At 31.2% G+C, this 22,279-nt stretch overlaps 3 protein-coding genes across 3 annotated transcripts; 2 read left to right on the forward strand and 1 right to left on the reverse strand.

Moving 5' to 3' along the window:
- Positions 1-2,408: 2,408 nt before the first annotated feature.
- Positions 2,409-4,080, reverse strand: LOC114173978 (probable small nuclear ribonucleoprotein G). Its single transcript, XM_028058694.1, has 4 exons — positions 3,888-4,080; positions 3,744-3,766; positions 2,888-3,009; positions 2,409-2,782 (listed from the first exon to the last, which is right to left on the reverse strand). The coding sequence occupies exons 1-4, from the start codon at positions 3,920-3,922 to the stop codon at positions 2,723-2,725; spliced, it is 240 nt and encodes a 79-aa protein (XP_027914495.1). The 5' UTR covers positions 3,923-4,080; the 3' UTR covers positions 2,409-2,722.
- A 5,177-nt stretch (positions 4,081-9,257) lies between these two features.
- Positions 9,258-9,943, forward strand: LOC114163628 (auxin-responsive protein SAUR15). Its single transcript, XM_028047932.1, has one exon. The coding sequence runs from the start codon at positions 9,339-9,341 to the stop codon at positions 9,708-9,710; it is 372 nt and encodes a 123-aa protein (XP_027903733.1). The 5' UTR covers positions 9,258-9,338; the 3' UTR covers positions 9,711-9,943.
- A 4,483-nt stretch (positions 9,944-14,426) lies between these two features.
- LOC114163297 (kinesin-like protein KIN-5C) lies at positions 14,427-21,147 on the forward strand. Its single transcript, XM_028047564.1, has 23 exons — positions 14,427-14,594; positions 14,673-14,802; positions 14,921-15,079; positions 15,170-15,519; positions 15,603-15,741; positions 15,838-15,935; positions 16,033-16,189; positions 16,690-16,759; positions 16,871-16,947; positions 17,206-17,259; positions 17,360-17,440; positions 17,522-17,633; positions 17,714-17,800; positions 17,886-18,061; positions 18,216-18,377; positions 18,478-18,585; positions 18,724-18,882; positions 18,957-19,040; positions 19,161-19,366; positions 19,443-19,544; positions 20,112-20,221; positions 20,444-20,595; positions 20,708-21,147. The coding sequence occupies exons 1-23, from the start codon at positions 14,536-14,538 to the stop codon at positions 20,903-20,905; spliced, it is 3,030 nt and encodes a 1,009-aa protein (XP_027903365.1). The 5' UTR covers positions 14,427-14,535; the 3' UTR covers positions 20,906-21,147.
- Positions 21,148-22,279: the final 1,132 nt, after the last annotated feature.

Raw genomic sequence — 22,279 nt, forward strand, 5'->3', positions numbered from 1 at the left:
TTCTACTTTTTTTTGTTTTATTCAATTTGATTCTTTTTTCGTTTTATGTTCAATTAGGTCTGTACATGTCACGTGTCAACTCTTGGTTTTTTTTTTTTTTAATTTTTTTTTAAATCTTTTAAATTTTTTTTAATTTTTTTTTTAATTTCAAAAAAATGGTCCACGTGTCAAGTCACAGTTGTGCCACGTGTCAATGCTAGTGTCACGTGTCAGTTTGTGGTAGTATAACTTTTGTTTTTAAATTTAATTCCTATATTCGTTATTTTTGTTCAATTTAGTCCCAATTTTTATTAAAATAAATTAATTTTGTCCCTTTCAAATTGTCACTAAATTTAATATTTTTTATACAAATTATATTAATATCTTTTCTAAAATTGACCTTTGAATTTATTATTTTTAAATTTAATTATAAATTATTAAATTTAATTATAAATTGAATAAATTCTTATATTTAATTTCTAAATAAAATATAATTATTTAAAATATTATAAGAATATAATTATTAATTTTTTTCTAATATTTATATTCTAAAATATTTTTAAAATTGATTTATAAAAATATTTTAAATAACGGAAATAATTACTATTTTCATCCAACATGAAGAAATATATAACACTATTTTCTAATTAAAAAAGACCTTTCCTAAAAGCGCTAATTACACCTGCTAAAAATAACGGAAATAATGAATAGTGACCAATAAAAAGATTTAAAATAAAAGGTTTAGAAACCAATTCAAATCATACTTGAAAAAGATCAAAGTACTGATTTTTTTTTAACGGTTTAGAAACCAGTTCACCATTCAAAGCCGGCTTTAAAATCGGTTTTAAAAATTAGATTTCTAAGAAAAAGGAGGAAAGTGCCATTAATTAAAATCGGCTAAATACTAGTTTTAAAATAAGCACAACAAATGCTTTGGATTTGATTGGGCACCAATGCACCAAGCTGCTTACTTAACAAGTTATCATGACGCGAGATACCAGAAAAATAAGATATGAAAAATACCAAGCAAGGTCATGAACTTCTAGTTGTCTCATTGAGATCTTTTGGATCTGCCTTCACTTAGGAAATGTCCATTCAAAGGGTCTTGTAGATTTAAGATAAGGGTGAGACAATTTTAGCAAAAACTCTGGTAGTGAGTCGCCCACATCCAAACTGAAATATAAACACCTGCATACTTCATCCAATTCAATTGATCCGATTGCATCCTTTTACTTTAAAAAAAAAAAAAACATACCAGAAACTCAAGTACAGACATCCAGAAACTCAAGTACAGACATCCGGAATCCCATTAAGTTCCAAGACCAATTTCATACACAAATAAAATTTAAACACAAAAAGTTGAAAAATTAACCATATCAGAAGAAGCATGCAAACGAAATATCCACAGAACATCATAAATCTCGAAAGCGGGTACTGGAAAATATCTTATTAAACACGAACCATACAAGCTGGATCATACAATCTTATCATAGTTTGAAGCAAACAATCATGACAATTATACCATTCTAGAAAACCAGAACTTGTTAAGTCTCTAAAATGCTCTCTTGGAGATCAGAGTAAAAAGCGCAGACAAGTGGAAGTCATGTTTTTTGTCTTCAAAACAAACTATGAACCCCACCCTGTTTTAAAAACAAATGTTCACCCAAAATCTTGTTTTAAAAAACCAGGAAATGCATCCCTCAGCATTGCACAAAATTGCAGGACGCCGTGTTCCAACTATATTGCAGCCAAAGAAACATATTTCTACAAGAAAGCAAAACACATTGGTCACATCTTCAAATCTGCAAGTTGTGCAAACAAGCGACAATACCCAGAGATCAATTGGGTTGAGTAGAGTTGCACTGAACTTAAATCTAGACATGATATAAACAGTGAAATTATCCAAGGTAAAATTATAAAACACATTAAGCATAGATCATAAAAGTACCCAAGCTAAATACTTCTCCAGACATTACTGTTTGGAAGATTCTTACAACTATAACCACTCCCAATTTTCTCCTCAAACTCGTAAATCATGCAACAAGATAAAATAGACTAAAAGAAAAGAAAATTAGCAACAAGATGACTCAATATGTAAAAACCACAACAATTTATCCAATAAAATATATATTGAGTAGAACCATCTATCATTAAAGCCAAGCATATCTTGAATTCAAATGTTGAGGTAGATAAAACGTTTAACAGTAGATAAAGAAGCAATGGCAGAGAAAATACTCAAATAACACAGATAATAACTATGATAAAGAAGCTGTGAAGAGAACAAAAAAATATGAAGAAGGAATGAAATGACAAGGCTACTGGAAGCATTCAAACATGTATGACCACACAGCTACAAACATTCAAACAAATCAACTTAAAATTACGTATAACAACAAATATGGTTCCTAACTCCATACCGAAACTTCAAATAGCTCAAACAACAACCCCATATTTAGACTTAGCAGATACAGAAAGAGATTCAGAGCTTTCCGTGTTAAATACAATATAAAAAGACAAGGAATACTTCGCTATGAGGGATAAATACGAATATTTCAATAGAGTCAAGTCACAGCCAAAATCATAGGTCACCCCCACAACTTAGCCAGAAACAAACCCTGAATTAGTGACCAAGATAACCCTCTTAAGATCCCCAATTACAAGCTACTCTCAACAGCTACATTGTTCAAATACACGACTATTAAAACCAGAAAATGTACTTATAAATGTTTACAATAAACAGGGATCAGGTTCTGTTCACGGGTTCAAGCGCCTCAACAGTGACCACACTGTTTCCTCTAATTACCTGCAGAAAGGGAACAAAATTATCAATTTAAAATCCAACATCATAATCTATAAAACAACAATACCTTGACCAGCGATGTTTAAAAGAAGATGCAAAAGAACTCACCACCATCCCTATGTCAGTTTTCTCATTGCCATTCACTTCCACGGTGTTGTCAACAACTAAATTCATAAACTGGTCAAAGCCACGGAGAGTACCAACAATCATGCGATTAGCATTCAGTTTGACTGCAAGAAAGAACCCAGCAATTAGTATAACTTATCACCCAATTGCAATACATCTTTCCAGATATAAGGCTCTTTAACTAATAGGTTTAGGTTTTCATTTTATTACATATGTGCATAGTAATTAGACATACATCAGTAAAAATGAAAATAATAACAATAAATATACATGCTATAGACATTAGATATACATAACGAAAAAACAAAATAGACAAAAACAAGTATACGCATTCCCTGATGAGTACAGATTTACGAACATGTGACAAAGTAACTAATAAGGACGTTTCCACAAACCCAGTTATAAAAGTGTAATGACACTCTGTGACTAGCACAAACACTTGTCGCGACTTTCTCTGTAAGCTAAAATGTCCGCAGCTCTCATACATAATGAAAAAACAATCATTGTCAAAGAAACGATACAAAACTTGAAATATCAGACATTGACAACGTAAATTCTAAAGTGAAGAAAAAAAAACAGCTGAAACTACAACAAGACTAGAGCATATTTCCTTCCCCGCAGTTATTTCATAAAATAGAACAAAACCGCTTAACCTACGCTAAACTCAACGCGAAAATACAAAGATAGTGAAATTTGGAGTTTAACGATAAACCCTGAACCCTAAAATACAAGACCGACACTCCACCTCGAAAAAAAACATATGGTCCGATTTAGAAAACAAAACACGAAAAGGTTAAGATACAGAATGAGAGAAGCAACAATAGAGAATCACACTTACTCTGGAGCTTCTTGTCCATGTACCTGCGCATCCCCCAAACAAAAGACAATTGCAGATCAATTCGAAGCGAGTGTAGCGAAAATTGAGAAAATTAAAACGAAGAAAGTAAATAAAATTGAAGTAAAGAATGGTAAAAGCACTTACTTCTTCAAATCCGGTGGTTGCCCTGATCTGCTCATGGTGATGAGATGAAAAATGACAGTAGCAAAGAAAATTTGGTTCACTTCACGACAGTGCCAAAACCAAAACCTAACTTCGGTGGCAATGTTCCCTCTTCTTTGTACTTTGAAGCCGAGCACGAAAAATTAATGTTAATTGCTCCTAGGCCCATGGATCTCTGATGCGAGAAATCACGGACCAAAATAAGGGGAAGCCCATTTCAATGCTTAAGGCCCGTTTGTTTAATATTTTCTTTAATAGGAAATTCTATTTTTAGAGTTAAGTTATGCAAAATGTAAAATATTTTCAGTCAATTGTCAAAATATATTTAATTTTCATAAAAATTTAAAATAAATGCACTAAATTTTATTTTCAAATAACATTGGGAGATCTTCTAATAATAACATAGTTTGACTATAAATAAATAATTACATAATTTGACGCGAAAAAATATATTTAATTAACTTAGTCATAAACCCGTGTTGTGTACGATAGTTTAGTTTATAAATGTATTAGATGATATTTTAGTTAAATAAAAATTAAGTATATAATCGAACAATATGATATATTTTATAATTAATATGTACCTTACGTTAGTAGAGTAGAGAAAAATAAAGTAAAGTAATTTAATGTAGGAAATTTTTTTATATTTATATAGTGAACTAAAGTAGTAAATATACACCGGTGCTGCATAGTTTTGGTCGCACTTTTTTTACATTTGGTTTCGATTTCATACATAAAGCATATTTAGGGGAGGTAAAAGGTGGTGAAGTTTTTGTTTTGGTTGTCAACCGAAGTCAAAAATCAATATTATGTTTGGATTCACAATAAAATTGAGGTCATGAGTCTTTAAAATTACGTAATTATTTTAAATTATGATGGTTTTTTACTTTGATTAGTTGTTGAATCAAGATTATATGGAGGACATTTGACTTCAGTTATTGAATAAATCGAGACCATATACCATTAAAATTAATAATTAATTTAAATTTAGATGGGGTATTTGGCTTTGGTTTTCACACAAACCAATGTCAAGTGTGGTTTGTATGCTTCACTTGAGACAACAACCGAAACCAAAGTGGGTCTTTTTTTAAATATTTTTTTTTTTGTTTTGGTTTGTTCCCACATTTGAAAGTTGTATATATTTTCAAAATGAATTGAGACATAAAAGTAATCAAAAATTGAAAAAATATCACATGGTTGTTATATGTTTTGATTCCACGATAACTAAAGTATGTAACACGATTTAAAATTCTCAAACCGCACTAGTGATAAGTGTTTTTTAGTTTATGAACTTAAATACGAAATTGTAATTAATTTTGATATGAAACTTTTAGATATTTTGGTCATAGACTTTCAAAAATAAATGAATATAATTTTTCAAATTCAATTACCTTAATCTTTTTTACATATCAAATGTGTCTCCCAAATGATATTAAAGTGAGAAAAGTGTCAAACAATATAAAAAATTTAAATCTAACATGAAACATGTTTGACACGTTAAAATAATTTAATATAGTTAGGTTAAAATAATTATGTATACTCATTTTCTAAGTTTTTGAACAAAAATTATCAACGTTTTTAATAATAACAAACTTCAATTTCGCATTAAAATTCATGGACTAAACATATTTAATTCTCAAAATAATTATACATGATCTCAATAGGAGGGAAATTACATATTTGTGGACAAACATTTAATGGACTATTTTATATTAACATACCCCCTCCCCCACACCCCCAAATACACATGTCCAAAACAACGTATGTATTAGTCTTTGATATAATTTTTATATTATTCAATCTCATACACTTATGGGAAAATCACGACATTTTAACATGCTTTGTATGTAATTTTTATATTATCAAATATACTATTTATATTAGTGTATCTTTGAGGCTTGTGTGAGTGCAATTGCACCTTCATGGACAAACTTTTGATATAATTCATATATCAATGTCACAAAAATGTAGACAAACATTTTTCATGCTCACTCTTATGTGTGCATTGCCACATCCTCGTGTATGGACCAGTAACAATTTATATACTTTTATACACAATAAAATGTTGATAAGATTTCATATTCACATTTATAAATTAATCATAGTTATAATAGGAAAAATGTGATTTAGTTAATTTTCAAGTAAAATTTATTTTGCCTTGATTTATTTAAAAATGAAAAAAATGGTACATCGTCTTACCAAAACCACTGTGTCTTAAAACTTGTCAAACTTGCATATCCTTAAATTTTTTAGATTTATTTGTTGACTATTGAACATCTCTAACTCAATATCACACTTCGAGCAATTTCGTCTTGATTTACACCTTACCCATGTTTGACTTGACCTAATATCTATAAAACATCTAACTCAATTTCACAATTTAAATATCTCTCACTCAATCTAACAAATTGATCATCCATTGTTTAAATTCACACATTTGTGTTTATCTCGAGTTCAAACTTGAACTATCTTTAGTTCAACTTCAAGTCTTGAGCATCTCTAACTTGATTCCATAGCTAAAGTTTCTTCGACATAACTATGTAGCATATATGTCTGTGTATTTAACTTCAAATCTAAATAATTTTTGACTTGGCATTGTAACTCAATATTTTTAACCCAACTTCACGTTTTAACCATTTCTAACTCCACTGTGTGCTCACAGCACTTATATAGCTAAATTTCATGCCTCAAGTATATTCAACTAAATTTTATGCATTAAACATGTTTAACTTGATTTAGCCGTGTTTGAAATTAGCTTTGTTTCTTAAAGACTACACAACACAACTTGATAATATGCTGAAGTAATTAACTTTAATAAGATATTTAAGTTTTATAAAAAAAAAATTGAAATGTTTTTTGTCAAAGTACACTGTTTAACAAATTTGTGAAAATTTAATAATGAATTTTGATTAATATGAATTAAATAAAATGACTCCAGTCATGTTAATTAAAATAATTACGATTAATATAAGATAAAAGATAATATCAACTCATATAAATTTATAAAAACTCTTATCAACTCGTGTCAATCAATAAAAAAAAAACTCTTATCAACATTAATTGAAAAATTTCCAGTCAACTTTAATTAAAAAAATTGTGAACTTTAATCGAAAACACAGTTATCAAAAAGGAAAAAACACTAAATTAATATTTTTTAATTATAAAATATTATTTAATATCAAAATATTTTTTTATCAAAATTTTAATTGAAATATTTCGTTTAAAAGATAAAAAGTTGAATAAACTCGAATTACGTTATTCAGATAAAATATTTAAAAAGTATTAAACTAAAAAACATGAATTAATTAAAATTTCTTTAAACTTATAAAACCCTCTATTTGAACTTATTATGAATATCATTTTGCCTCGCACATTGAATATTTTAATTTATCCTCCTGTCACGAACAAATATTTATCGACAAATCACTACATTTTAATATTGAAAAGATTAATTAAATAAAGACGACGGGTTCCATTAAGCAAAGATATTGAGCGAGAACATCGAGATGTGCCATACATACACTATGTTATACTATACTATATAAACAAGCACATAAGATAAAGATCCTATTTTCAAATAAAAACATTGAACCATGATCTCCAACCATATTTGATTTAATAAGCATTGGGTTACGTTATATCAATTCAAGACAAGCATCCAACTACACAAAATCGTTGAATCCGACGATTAAACATGTTTTCTTTGTTCTCATGTCGTCATTGCATTAACACACTTCAGTAGGTAACCAGTGAGACATAATCCGATTCATTAGATCGACACTAATTACAATTAAAAAATTTTAAATAACAAAATTTCATTTTAGTTTAAAATATGTTCATACCGTATCTAATATTTTCATGTCGATAAGAAGTCGAGGTGTAAAGCGATTTAAATATATATTTTTTTATCTTTCAAGACTGTTTTAGTACATCTAATAAGTCTCACATCACGTATAAATCGATGTTAAGTGCAATTTAAATATATTTTTTCTTCCATCTTTTGATATGCATTTTAAAAATTAAACCGTGACAGAACATCATACTGTAAAATAGATAACATCTTACGAACGCATTAGTTAAAACTTCATGCTTCAAAATAGACGAAAGTTGCAAATGCATCGGTTAGAAACGACCATTTAAGAAAGATCAAAGAATAGGAAAATTCATGCTGTATAACACCCGAAGACTTGAGTCTCCTTCTTTTAACGCCAGACAGAGAGAATGCAGTACCAATTATCAAGAATGAAGTACAACACCATCGATCGTTGTCAACACAAATTCGTGACATTGCCTGAGACAAATTCATGTGTTGTCTTCCACACACTTGTCTCTGCGTTAAGCCCTTTCACTTCCTCAGTCAACCCATCTATTCTACAATAATATATTACTATTGACTCGTTCAAGCCGTCTCCAACACTGTTCTCATTTTTTCTCCATTAAAATTGTCGTGTCCCCTTATTTTTTCCAAACTTCCGTACACTGTGATGAAAATAGCTTCATATTTATTAACCTATTCCATCTATTTCCGATTATGACAAAAATCATATACTTATCTATTTCCCCAACATTGAATTGGGTTTATGAAGTTCTAGAACTAAACACTCATAAGTTCGATCCATTATTGAACATTATAATAAGTTAAACTATATCATGTTGGTTGAATGGTCACTTATCTTTATTTGAATTGAGATTAAACGTGAAGGGCGATCCTGGGTGTAGCCTGCACGTATTGATAAAAATATAAAATGCAAAATATAGAGGTGATCATCGATCTAAGCCATAACATAAGAATCTAAATTAAATAATTGTAACTTATATAAGCCATCTGTAATTTAAAAAAGAAATAATTGTTGCGAAATGGACCACTGATTAATGCGCCTGCAGTATTGTTATAATCTTCTATTTTTTTTTAAAAATTTTGTATTTTATAAATGTCATGAATATCAGTTTTTTATAACCTATTGTTTGGTACCTTTCAATGGCCAACTAACAAACGTGAATTGAAACTAATCCAACTATTTTATGCTAATTAATGTGTTTACTGTGCCGTACATCAAGGATGTTATTCTTGGTGGTTTCTGCGTTTATTTAATTAAGTGAAAAAATTGGACTATTAGCGTATTATAGTATTTATTAACTATCACCCTTTTTTTTTTTTTCCAATGATTAGGGTTATGAAGTACCGGTACTTCAACATAACTGAAAGTTGAAATAAATAAATAAAAAAAAATTACTTTTCCACATTCAAAATATTGGACTGTCCTCTGTTCAAAGTATGAAACTACTCATTAGTTTCATTTTTAAAAAAATCTCTCTCTCTGTCTCTCTAATTACCCATATAAATAAATCATCCCTTCACTTTGCTCAATAGCTAGTTCCTCTTCATAGTTCTTGTTCCTGTGTCTGACCTACCCTTCATCTTCCTTAAACAACATGTTGGGGAAAAAGATGGTATCTTTCAAGAAACTGGCAAAAAAGGTGAAGGGTGTAGGTGGATTTGACCCTGCTCATCATGAGGGTTTGCTCAAGAACTATGAAGAAAAATGTGTGACTAACTCACCCCCAACAGGGTTTTTTGCTCTTTATGTTGGAGAAGAGCGTCAAAGATACGTGGTTCCAACTCGCTACCTTTCTCACCCCTTGTTCAAGATGCTGCTGGAGAAGGCTTACAATGAGTTTGGGTTTTCGCAGAGGAATGGCCTAGTTGTTCCATGCAGTGTTTCAACGTTTGAGGAGGTGCTGAATGCTATAGAATGCAACAATGGCACGTTTGACCTGGGAAAGTTTTTTGCAGAGTTTGTTTGAACCGCAGAAAACACAAAGTCTCTCATTTTTTTCGAGAAGTCTAATTCAATCATACAAAATCGATTTATAAGACGAGGTTTGCATGTGAGAGTGCGTGTAATACCGAATAGATATAGCTTTAACTTTTAACTTTGGATGATGTTGTTGTTGCAACATTTTCAGATAGAATAGATCTGACCTGTAATATAATGATTCAGTGAACTTTCGATATTGGTTTATCTTTTGCCTTCTGTTAAGATTTTCTTGATTAATTTGCGTATCATGCACGATTTGATCTCTCAGAAAAGTATAATCAGGCAAGGATTTTTGTGTTTGATGGCTATAATTTAATTTGGTCAGAAACTGTTTTGAACTTGGAGATTGAAATAGTTGAATAGACAGATAAGTAAATCATCCATTTCTGGTGGGAGTTGAGGTTGAAAATTGCGTTGTATTGTATTGCTATCTTCATTTTATAACTCTTGGGAGATTCAACAGATCCCGTAGAATCTACACCAGATGTAAAATTTTGAAGATTCAATAGAGAATCAATTGACACGGTTCGATCTACTTTTTTACTTTGGTTTGCATCTTCACGTGATCTTGCAACAACAACACTCTTTAAAATTTTAATGCATTACCAGATCGTTAGTCAGAAGATCTGAAGAAGCTGTTATCATTTATCAGGGACAGCCTTATGTTCTCTTAAAGAAAAAAAAAACCGTTTTATCAGTTACAGCTGATAATAGTAATGCTTCATCATTGGCATGTTTTATCAAATATATTGTTGGTAAATATTTTGCCGAACCTTGATATATATTAATAGGGATAGGGAAGATCGCAAAACCCATATTTGTCTAAATATATAATATACAAATAATAATTAATGAATACATCATAAATTCTCTTAGATATTTTAAGAATCAATATAGCACTATTTTTTCTATCGACAAGGTGAATAATAAATTATAATGAGTACTTTAAATAAACAATAACTGATTGAGAAGAAGTAAACATGCGAAGCATCCTCGCAGAAGAAGTCACGCACCTTCTTAGAAAATAAAGTACATATGCAAAAGTCTTCGGGTTAAACAATAAAGTAACAAAAATTCCATGGCTGGTATGAAAGAGCTTGTAATTAACTTATTGAAACTAATCTGATATTAATGTTATTAGTATGTGAAATTTGTTCAATAGATTAGGGGTGACAAAACGAGTTAGTCTAGTGTGTTTTGGCTCAGTTCATATGTGACTCATAAAAAATGGGTCGGATCTGACTGACCCATCAAATAGAAACGGATCAATAATCACAACTCATCCCGTATAGGACGGGCTAACGAGCCGAGTTGACCCATCCATTTTTTTTTTAATTTGTTTTCAAAATTTTTAATTTTTTAATTTTGTTTATATATACATATAAATTATTATTATTAAAGTCATATTTAACCAAATAAAATATTTTTTAAACTTTTAATTGATTAGTTAATGTTTTTAATTAGATAAGTTAAAATAATTATTAAATTTACATATTAAATTATTCAATTATAGCCAATAATTCAAACTTAATTTGTAGGGATAAATGATTTAAATTACAATACTATTGTATATTTATACATTAAAAATATATAATATAAAAAATTAATCTTTTTAATTATTTTTATTTTATTTTATTTTCTTAAAACAGACCAACGAACCAAGACAGACTGACCTGTACTTTAGTCCGTTAAGTTGACGGACTGAACGGAACGGGCTAGAATGACTGAGAGGTTGAAATCTTCGACCCAATCCATTTTTTTTAACATGAGATGAGGGATGGACCAACGCGTTTTGCCATCCTTACAAAGTGCTTTCAAAAATATCTTGTTGCTAGTTAAAAGTAAATTTAGTTTATAACAGTACCTTAATAAGAAAATAATTTACAGGGGCTAACCACAACATATTTAACTTTTTCAAATATTATTTAATTTCTACAAAATAAATATATTTAATTTCTTCAGTTAAATTTGTTTTTTCTAAAAATTACAAATGTTCATTATTACACAAAATACTTTTCTTTTTTCGGTTTTTTTAATCGTTCTAATATTTTTTTATAGCATTGATTTAACTCTCTTCCTTAATTTTTTTCTCAAGTTAGGAGATATGTCTTATCTCTTTCTCAAATAGATCTTATTATGTTGGGATGTCAAAAAAATTTGTACCCGTGGGTATTTGCGGATAAAATTCACAACGAGAAAATTGATATTGTAAATGGATATTCGTGGATAACGGATACGGGTATGTTTAATATCCGCATATTAATGAGGCGAGTACGAGTATCATAATACCGTATCCATAGATACCTGTACCCTCTATACTCTAATTTAAATTAAAAAAAATAAAAAAAGATGATGAAAATATTAACATATTAATTTTGAATGAGTTATTTTTTTATCAGTTAGTTTTAAAATAAATTCATTTTTTTGTAAATTGTCATTCAAAACTATTTAAATGAGTTATTTGGACTTTGTTTAAAATTTATGAATGTTATGTATTGTATTTTATTTGAATTTACGATTAAAATATGTTGTTAAATATTTTTTTATTTTTTTTTTGTAAATACTCGCAGGTACCCGTAGATATTAAAAAATGATGAGGGTATCCACATAATGGATACCCGACAGATATGGGTATGGATACAGGACAAATATTTATACAACGGCCATGGATGAAGACTGTGCTCAGTTTGTTAGGAGGTATTACAAGTGTCAAGTCAAGTTCATGCCAATCCTATACAAAGTAGTATTAATAAAGAGGATAATCATGCAGTAGCTGGAATAAATCTAGATGAAGTTGCTGTTATAGCACATCTAAAACGTTTTGAATGCTAAAAAACGAAGATAAGACTGCCGTTAATAAGGTTTGAAATTGAAATGAGTTTCATGTCAGTAGGCACACCTCAGCTACAGTTGTTGATGGAAACAAGGGTTTACATTGAGCAAAGTACGGAGAAGTTACTACCTGTACTTTACCCGTCCCGTTAACATCTCTATTACTGTGTATTTGATTAAATTTGAAGTGAGTTTTTACTTTAATATCTTTTCGATGTTTATATTTTAATTTATTGTGTAATCCCTAACCATTTTTACTTGCATTGTGGAGAAAATTTGTTTTCTCAACTATATCACTTTTGGTATGAGATTTTATTTGACAAGTATTGCTTACCTAACTATGAAATTTTGGTGCAATCTACGATTTTCTAACCATTATTTGGATAATAAATAACTACATAAAAAACTAGCTTAAGTTGAGACTGATTTACCAGTTTCATTTAAAAAATTATTATTACTCAAATTATTTAAGTGGTAATTAATTTTAGTGGATTGTTTTAAATTGACTCGTGTTACAAGATATTAAATTTAATAAATATATATTCAACCTTTTTGTCAAATTTAAATGCATTCTCACATAATATGTGAAACTCATTATAATTAAGTATATATCGCTCTTGAGAAACATGAAAAGGAAACCAACTTCAGCAACTATAAATATACATATATATAATACCAATAATAATAAATAAGGAATAAAACATTATACCTTGATGCTATAAATTTGACTATGAAAGATTGAAAAAATCTTAATGAACATAAAAAATAAAAAGCTAATGTAGAACTCAATTGTCCTACCACATGATACTGAATTTCATTTTAATGTAAGTCAAATAATGATTTTACTTTTTTAGGTTTACTGAATTTAAGATTATATAGATTTTTTCATAGTAATTTTTATTCAAAAATATAACTGTTCTTTTCAAGCTAGCCTTATGCATATACTTCCACCATTAAGCAATTAACGCATTATAGTTATTTAGTACTAAAAATTTGATGAATGATCATTAAACAAGTAATCGTTTAGGCTAAAATATAACTAATAAATATGAGAAATGGACGGTCTCGAGCACATGTTTGGTAAAGTCTTAGTTTTATGGGAGTAGAAAAATAAATATTTTCGTGTTTAATTTATCTTTTTCAAAAACATTTTAAATAAAATTGAGATTTAACTTTTTCAACCTAAAATAAACATTTTAATTAAAAAATAATTTTAATCGTATTAAATTATTTAATAATAATAAATACAAAATTAAATAAAATAATTCATTATTTTTTAATATCTAAAAAATTCATAACCTTCTATTTTTGTAGAGCCATGTAACGTTCTCATTGCTCTTTTCGTAACCTTCTATCTTTTTTTTTTATGGAAAATATAATGAAAGTTTTTTGGAATAAATATTAACTTATTTCAGGAAATTTATTTTGTATTTAAAATTATTAATTAAGATTAATTTAAAATTAATATGACAACATGAAATTTGGAATGCATTTCCAAATTTTTATTCCAGAATCAATATTTCTTAAAAATTTTCAAACAGAGTAATCTGAAAGTTTTTTTTTTTTTATATATATACACATAATATATTATTTTTGACATTATTAAAGTTTTAAATGATTAATATCAGTATTTTACTACAAAGAAGTACATAAAGAAATTGCAGAGGTGTAAAAAGTAAAGAACATTTTGGACTGATTGTTAGGTTAGTCCAATTGATTCGAATAATCTAACATGCCAACGATAATATAGAAACGAAAAAGACAGGGGCAAAACAGTAAAAATCGGCCAGATGAGAACACCGTTAGATCAGGACCCCCAACTCTGAGCCGTAGATATATATGGAAGGGGTAATGAGAAGAGCGGATTTCAAAAATTCAAATCTCAAACTCACCACCCTTCATCCCCGCTCTCACACCTTTCACACACACACAGAAAGAAAGCGAAGAAGGAACTTTCAGAAGCGGATCTGCGACTGAAAATGTCTGTGCGCCACGAGAAAGAGAAGGGCGTCAACGTCCAGGTCCTCCTCCGTTGCAGGTACGCCGTTTACGTTTCCATTTCCCGTCGTTATTTTCGCGTTCTGCAACTCTAACCCCTCAATTTGATTTATCGCAGGCCGTTCAGTGACGAAGAGTTACGGAGCAACGCACCGCAAGTTGTGACTTGCAATGATTATAATCGAGAAGTCGCCGTATCTCAGAGTATCGCCGGCAAGCACATCGATAGGGTTTTCACCTTTGATAAGGTATTGCTCACTCTTTTCTATTTGTTTGATTATCTCACTTTGAAAAGTAAATAGTAAGACGTGAAGTAGGTTTTAGGGGGATTGCAAATCTGAAATATGTTCACTTTGCTTTGTGTAGGTTTTTGGTCCTTCTGCTAGGCAAAAGGATCTTTATGACCAAGCTGTTATTCCGATAGTTAATGAAGTTCTTGAGGGGTTTAATTGTACTATTTTTGCGTATGGTCAAACTGGTACGGGGAAAACATACACTATGGAAGGGGAATGCAAAAGGGCCAAGGTATGCTCTGATGTTATGAGGTGTGTTGATTTTATGTGCACGCATGTTAATGAGTAATGTTAGTAATTTGCTTTGACTATTCTAAAACAGAGTGGTCCCAATGGAGAGTTGCCTCCGGAAGCTGGAGTCATTCCCAGGGCTGTCAAGCAGATTTTTGACACACTTGAGAGCCAGAATGCGGAGTATAGTGTGAAGGTCACCTTTTTGGAACTGTATAATGAAGAGATCACTGATTTGCTTGCCCCGGAGGAGATTTCTAAGGTTTCTTTGGAGGAGAAGCAGAAAAAACAGCTGCCTCTCATGGAGGATGGTAAAGGTGGAGTTCTTGTAAGGGGATTGGAGGAAGAGATTGTGACAAGTGCTAGTGAGATTTTTACTCTTCTGGAGAGAGGGTCTGCTAAACGACGGACCGCTGAAACTTTGTTGAACAAGCAGTCAAGGTGAATGTTATTTTCTATTTCCTTAATTCACTGTTGGTGGAATCATTTTTCATATCTCTTACCAACACTTTCTTTGTCTTCAGTCGGTCACATTCTTTGTTTTCAATTACAATCCACATAAAGGAAGCAACCCCGGAAGGAGAAGAACTAATTAAATGTGGTAAACTTAATTTAGTTGATCTAGCTGGGTCAGAGAATATATCTCGTTCTGGTGCCAGGGAGGTAATAGATCATGAACATACCCTTTGTTCAGCGTACGCTCTGGCTTTCTTATAATTTTGAACTATTAAGTTTATATTTGTGTTTGATAATTGTTAGGGTCGGGCAAGGGAAGCTGGGGAAATTAACAAAAGTTTGCTTACTTTAGGACGAGTAATCAATGCATTGGTGGAGCACCTTGGTCACATCCCTTACAGGTTTTTTTATAATTGAGCCTTTGACACTGCTTCATTCTATTGAGTCTCTAGCATTATCCTTTTCTCTACGTGCTCACATGGAAATGTTGGCATATAGGGATAGTAAGTTGACCCGCTTACTGCGTGATTCACTTGGGGGAAGAACCAAGACATGCATCATAGCAACAGTGTCTCCTGCAGTTCATTGCTTAGAGGAAACTTTGAGCACGCTGGATTATGCACACAGGGCAAAGCACATAAAAAATAAGCCTGAGGTTTGTTGGTGATTGGCATGGTGTTTAAAAATCTGTATGATACCGTGCATCTTTAGTAGTGATAATGTCTTTGAAACATTTCATGTAAATACGCTACAAGCATAGTACTTCTACAAAGATATTTAAAGTATTTGACTGTATTTGTTTTTTAGAATTATTGACTTAGTGAGTTAGTGTAAGATAAAATTGTCTTCTCAAGCAGGGTGACTGATATGAATGTTCTTTTTGATCCATACCAGGATTTAATACAATTACTAGTTGCTTATCAAAATTTAGAGCACGATTTGTTCATTTTGTTTAAGGACTGAATGAGTGCTTTTAGGGACATTTTCGTTTTAAGAATAGATCTGTTTTAATCTATTTAGCTCTAGTTTAGCTGTTTTTATTTTTTACAATATGTGCACTATATGGGATGTTTCTTTTTGCTATGATGATATAAGTAATTGCCATGTCTTAACCATTGTTTCCTTAACCTAATTCTTCTTTTATGATATTTTTAGGTTAACCAAAAAATGATGAAATCAACACTTATCAAAGACCTTTATGGTGAAATTGAACGTCTTAAAGCAGGTGAAATGTGTGGTTCATTAGTCGTTGCTGAAGTATCTCTTGGGTTCTTCAGGTTTCTTGGTATATTGTCTTATTGATGATATTAATCGTTTAATTGGTGACTTTCATCAGAGGTTTATGCTACACGTGAGAAAAATGGTGTCTATATTCCAAAGGAAAGATATTATCAGGAGGAGAGTGAAAAGAAGGTTATTTTCCTCTTTCTTTCTATTAGTCTGTTATCTTTTATTAATATTAAAAATTCATTAAGAGCACTACTATTGTTCCATGTAACTTTCAGTGCCCAGATCGTAAAGATCATTTTATTTTAGTTCCTTGGACGTTTTTTCTAGCATGGATTTTAATATTGTTCAGGGGTAGATATAAGTTGGTGAAGTTCATTTTTATGATATAGTTGTTAAAATAAATTCTGAGGCCTTTCATTGGTTCATTCTTTTCTTCTTCAGGCTATGTCAGATCAAATTGAACAGATGGGGCTCACAATAGAAACGCAACAAAAGGTTTGTTTTATTAAACAAACTATTATGCATAGAAGATAGGGCGTGCCTGCCTGCTTGTTCCTTCCTGTTATGCCTGATTTGTTTTCTATGTTTCAACCAGCAACTTGATGATTTGCAAAACAAATTAGTCGACCAAATTCAACAGTGTTCCGATTTGAGCAACAAACTCGATAATACTGAGGTGAGTTAACAAATTTTATGTTCATTATTTTTATGAGAATATATATCCTTGCTTATAAGCAAATTATGATAAACCACACAGAAAAACTTGAACAAGACTAGCAAGTTGCTTGCCAACAGAGAGGAAGAATTAAAAAAATGTCAGTATACCTTGAAAGAGAAAGACTTCATAATTTCTGAGCAGAGGAAAGCAGGTATGCCAAACACATGATCATGTTCTGTCGCTGTTTCTTGTTTAATGGTCCTTTGAGATTATGTTAATTATGTGTGACAGAAAATGCACTGGCTCATCAAGCATGTGCTTTACGTGCTGATTTGGAAAAATCTCTTCAGGATAATGCTTCATTATTTTTGAAAATTGGTATGACTTATTCTTTGCTCTGTTTTTGTTGACTAAGAATTGAAGTTGCATCTATTAACTTGTTTATTTGTTTCTTAATTTGTAGGCAGAGAAGATAAGTTGAACTCTGATAACAGAGCTGTAGTAACTAATTACCAGGCGGAGCTCGCACAGCAAGTTGGTTCTCTTTGCAGCACTGTTGCAACGTCATTGTCTGAACAGAATGAACATCTGGAAGGTGTGAAGAAGCTCTGTCATTCATTTTTGGACGTTCATGATAAGGTGTGTACATAAAGAATCTAATATTGCTGTTGTTGTATGCGTCTTTCTTTCATGGTCTTACCCACTTCATTGAAATCCTTGTTTTCCTCGTATTTGTACGTGTCTTTGTTATATTTTATTTCTAAATCCTCTAATTCCTCTTTGTTTACTGTAGGCCGTTGCTGATTTTAAAACGAAAGTGACATCTCTGAGGGCCTTGTATATATCTCATATCGAGGCAGTACAAAATGTCGTGCGCTTGCATAAAGCGAGCTCTGATGCTGCCTTTGAGGAGCTTACGTCTGCTATATCCTCCAATGGTGATTCAATTGAAAAAGTATGTTTTACTTGTTTCAATTTTTATCTAGTGGTGTGCACTCTTTTCTAAGCTTTTCAATAATAGTACTAATATAGAACTATAATTCATGGTGAATTAGTTTCTTGCATCCGAGGCTACAGAAGCTGGTTCAATATTTGATGATCTTCATGGTTCCCTTTCAACTCAGCAGGGTGAATTGGCACTTTTTGCCAGCGAGTTACGCAATGTATGTGCTTCCAAGTGTTATGCTTTCTTTTTTCTGTTCTGTATAGAACCGTTATTATTTATTTTTTTTCTGCGTGTTCAGACTGATGTATTTTTATCTTCATCTGACTGTTATATTATTGTGTATTATAAATCAAAGAAATTCAAACTCAGCCTTGAACAAATAAAGGATATCTCCGAGCGCTCTCAAGAATTTGTTGATAAGCTTTTTGAAGAATCAAAAAAGCTCGAAGACTACGCATCCCAGGCTGACCAAGTGCAAATGAAGAGCATTGACGAGTTTAAAAAAGCTTATGAGGTTGTAAATTTGCACCAACAAGTATATTTTGAAAGATGGTTATGGTTGTTGACATCTTATTCTATTCTGTACAGGAGCAATCAATATCGGATACAGAGAAACTTATTGCTAATATGACTAGTCTAGTTTCTGATCACATTCGGCGACAAATGGATCTGGTAAGTTTTGGATTGTTCATTTTTTTCTGCGTGGTGGTTGTGGGGAAAGGGTTGGAAAATTTTCTGTTCCTGTCAATTTAGTTTGTTGTTCATAGAAATTAAATTATGTTCGGCTTGCAGGTAGACTCAAAGCTTGTTGATCTTAGGGAAAGCGGAATGAAGAACAAGTCCTTCTTGGATGGACATTTGTCTTCAATGGGAGATATTGTTACCAATGCTAAAAGGAAATGGCAGGCCTTTTGCGTGCAAGCAGAAAAAGATGCGAAAGACACTTCTGATTTTTCTGCTGCTAGGCATTGCCGTATGGAGGTGCTCATGCAGCAGAAGTAAGTGTTCTTTCCCCAAATTTTCTTTATCCGGATACACTCACTTACAATCTAACACTCTTTTTTACATCCCCAGTTTTAAGACTGCTAAGTCGGCTTTTGATCATACAAAGAGGACGTATGAGGCTGTGAATGAGATGGGGACAAAACATATTTCCGCAACAGAATCAATTGTCAGGTGCGTGGCAACTGATTGTAATAAGTCCTAAGCACTAGTACCTCTGTAGAATAACGTATCACTGTGTTTTATACGCCTTCGTGTCACACAATTCTTTACCGTATTACAATTGAAGAATTAAATTGTCAAGTTGAGATACCTCTTCGACACAAATTTTTTTGTGATTCTTGTTTTCGTAAGACTTAGCTAGTTATTTTAACTAACTATTAAGAGATATGTTTCTTAAAATTTTATTATTAGAACCATTATTATAGAAAAACTATAAAACTTTGGAAATTTGTTTCTATAGTGACTTTATATGATTTTTCATTGTTTTTAGAATTTTGTCATGCAAGTCATATACACTGTAACCATATTTTATATTTTGGACATTAACCGTGTGTGGCATGGCGGAGCCAATGCTTCAAATAATGAGCCGATCTTTTTAATTTAAAATTTGAGGCGGGAGGAGGGAATGTTGCCCTAATGTCGTTATTGCCTCTGTTTTTTTTGGCCCATTTTAATGCTTTGATGCCTCATGAATAATCCATGCGATTTGATAGAGTGTTACCGATTTGTTTGGTTCAGGAATGCTACTGATGGCAATGCGCAACATGTCGTTGAGGTCAATTCTGCACGAATTGCAGCAGAAGAAGATGTGGCAAAGAATAGTGAGGAGCTTATTGAGCAGTTTGATGGTGAGTTATGAGTTGGATCATGGTTCTTTGATCAGCAACATCCAGCAAATTTACGTCTGACTGAGACTCTGGGTTGTTTGATAGTGATTTTTTTTTCTTCTTTAAGTGAATCCAAATACCTTAGTTAAAACAGGGCATGCGTCACCAATATCTCACCTTTTTCTATCAAAATGTGTTTGTGTATGTATTTATCATTTTTTTCTTGGATTAAATTTTTTGCAGCCACTTCAGCACAAGAACGGGAGTCCATATCTGGCGTATTAAATGTGGTGAGAACTCATGCAAATACACTCGAGACGCTACGAGAGGATCACGATGGCCAAGCTGCTTCGATTGAGCACAGAGCAAGCGAAACTTTTCAACAGCAATTCAGGGTATGCAACTCGGTTTCTATTTTTGTTTTCCGAAGTTACAAAAGTCATTGTCAACATTATTTAACATTTGATACAATGTGTGAGGGTTGTTGCTTATTCTGATTTCTTGCAGGATTATGAATCTACCGGTTCAACACCAATAAGATGTGAAGCTGATGTTCCGACAAAGGTGACAATAGATTCTCTTCGATCCTTGCCAATGGAATCCCTGCTTGAGGAATTCCGGGAAAACAACCCGTATGAATCTTCTGATGTAAAGGAGTTGAAACCATCTCTTATTCCACGTTCGCCTCTTACTCAGCTGAACTAAATGGTGGTATAAGATTGCACGGTTGGGTCCTTTATTGTTACAAATTTGTATTTCTATTGTAACATCACATTGCTTTTGTTACCCATATTTGTTCAAAGAATGCATCCTTGGCGCATAGGATTGTAATGTGATATTTAGAGCAATGTACTCTGTAAATCCCACCTTGGGATGAAGTATAGATTAAAATAATGTTTAATTTTAAGTAAGGCTCTCGCTTGTGGTTAAGTTTTTTATTCTGGTCATATTTTGGAGCATACTTGATCTGTATTGTTCGTGTGCAGTCCGAGGAACTTCAAAACATTTCCTCACTGCCTTAAATTTGAAAATATTTATGTTTTGTTATTGTAATCAAACTGTTTGATTTTCTTTTTCTAGGTATTGGGCAAGAACAAGTGATTGATGCAACGTGATTCATTAGGTTTGGAAAATGTGATATCATTTGCCAACTGTGAAGAAATGTTGATAATAAGACTACAAGTTCTAGAGACTTCATAATTATGCCAAAAAGAACAGTAGCCAAACATTTAATTTCAATAAAAGGACATTGAATCAACTTGATTTAGTCTATTGGGAAAAAATATTAAGATAAATAATTCAACTTGTCATTTAAGTATATCTTCACTTTAAAACGCCCATTAAATGGCAAAAAAATCTACTTTTGTGGATCTCTACTAGGAAATATCCAACGGATAGATATATTTTGGCGACATATGATCAAATATAAAATTAATAATAAAAATATATTATTAAAGAAATTTAAAATTTAATTTTACATATTTATTTATTTTACAGAAATTTATTAAATTAAATATTTGTTAAAGAGATAAATTTTAGTTAAATTTATTCTTCTGTCAATTTGCTTTTATTTTTAACTAACCGTACATAAATTAAAAATAATAGATTATACATATGTTTTCAAATATAAAAGAATATCTTAATATGTTTCATGTGAGTATATATAACAACAAATACGTTCTCATTCTATTAATTTAGTGGGCGTAAATAATTATTTGTTCAAACAAGTTACAAGTCATTAATGTATCCAAAAGTAGTCTTTACGAGCATGATGTTGACAAAGGAACACACCTTTTATACATTTCATATTGTACACACCAATTGCACAGCCACGTTTTAAATGATAAAAAAAATGTAATTTTGCTTGTCGTGCGAGTTAAAACAATAAAACATATCTCTTAATGATTAGGAAAATCAAGAATTCAGGGGGAAATCACAAACTGAATTTAAATTTAATTACACTGTTCAAGTACATATCTCAACAAATGTATTTAAAAGTGTAAATACTTTTTTATTGCCCGATTCCTTATTCTCATAATTTCACAGTTCAATTTTTAAAAATAAAAAAAAATAAAAAAT

The sequence above is a fragment of the Vigna unguiculata genome, chromosome 1 (assembly GCF_004118075.2).
Source record: "Vigna unguiculata cultivar IT97K-499-35 chromosome 1, ASM411807v1, whole genome shotgun sequence".
In the NCBI taxonomy this organism is placed as follows: domain Eukaryota; kingdom Viridiplantae; phylum Streptophyta; class Magnoliopsida; order Fabales; family Fabaceae; genus Vigna; species Vigna unguiculata.

Coding starts and splice junctions, on each gene's coding strand:
- LOC114173978 (XM_028058694.1), bottom strand. CDS start 3,922: ATGAGCAGATCAGGGCAACCACCGGATTTGAAGAA. Junction 3,010..3,743: donor CATGGACAAGAAGCTCCAGA/GTAAGTGTGATT, acceptor TCTTTCTTGCAG/TCAAACTGAATGCTAATCGC. Junction 2,783..2,887: donor AAACTGACATAGGGATGGTG/GTGAGTTCTTTT, acceptor CCCTTTCTGCAG/GTAATTAGAGGAAACAGTGT.
- LOC114163628 (XM_028047932.1), top strand. CDS start 9,339: ATGTTGGGGAAAAAGATGGTATCTTTCAAGAAACTGGCAAAAAAGGTG.
- LOC114163297 (XM_028047564.1), top strand. CDS start 14,536: ATGTCTGTGCGCCACGAGAAAGAGAAGGGCGTCAACGTCCAGGTCCTC. Junction 18,062..18,215: donor TTTTGGACGTTCATGATAAG/GTGTGTACATAA, acceptor TGTTTACTGTAG/GCCGTTGCTGATTTTAAAAC. Junction 18,883..18,956: donor AGTTTAAAAAAGCTTATGAG/GTTGTAAATTTG, acceptor TATTCTGTACAG/GAGCAATCAATATCGGATAC.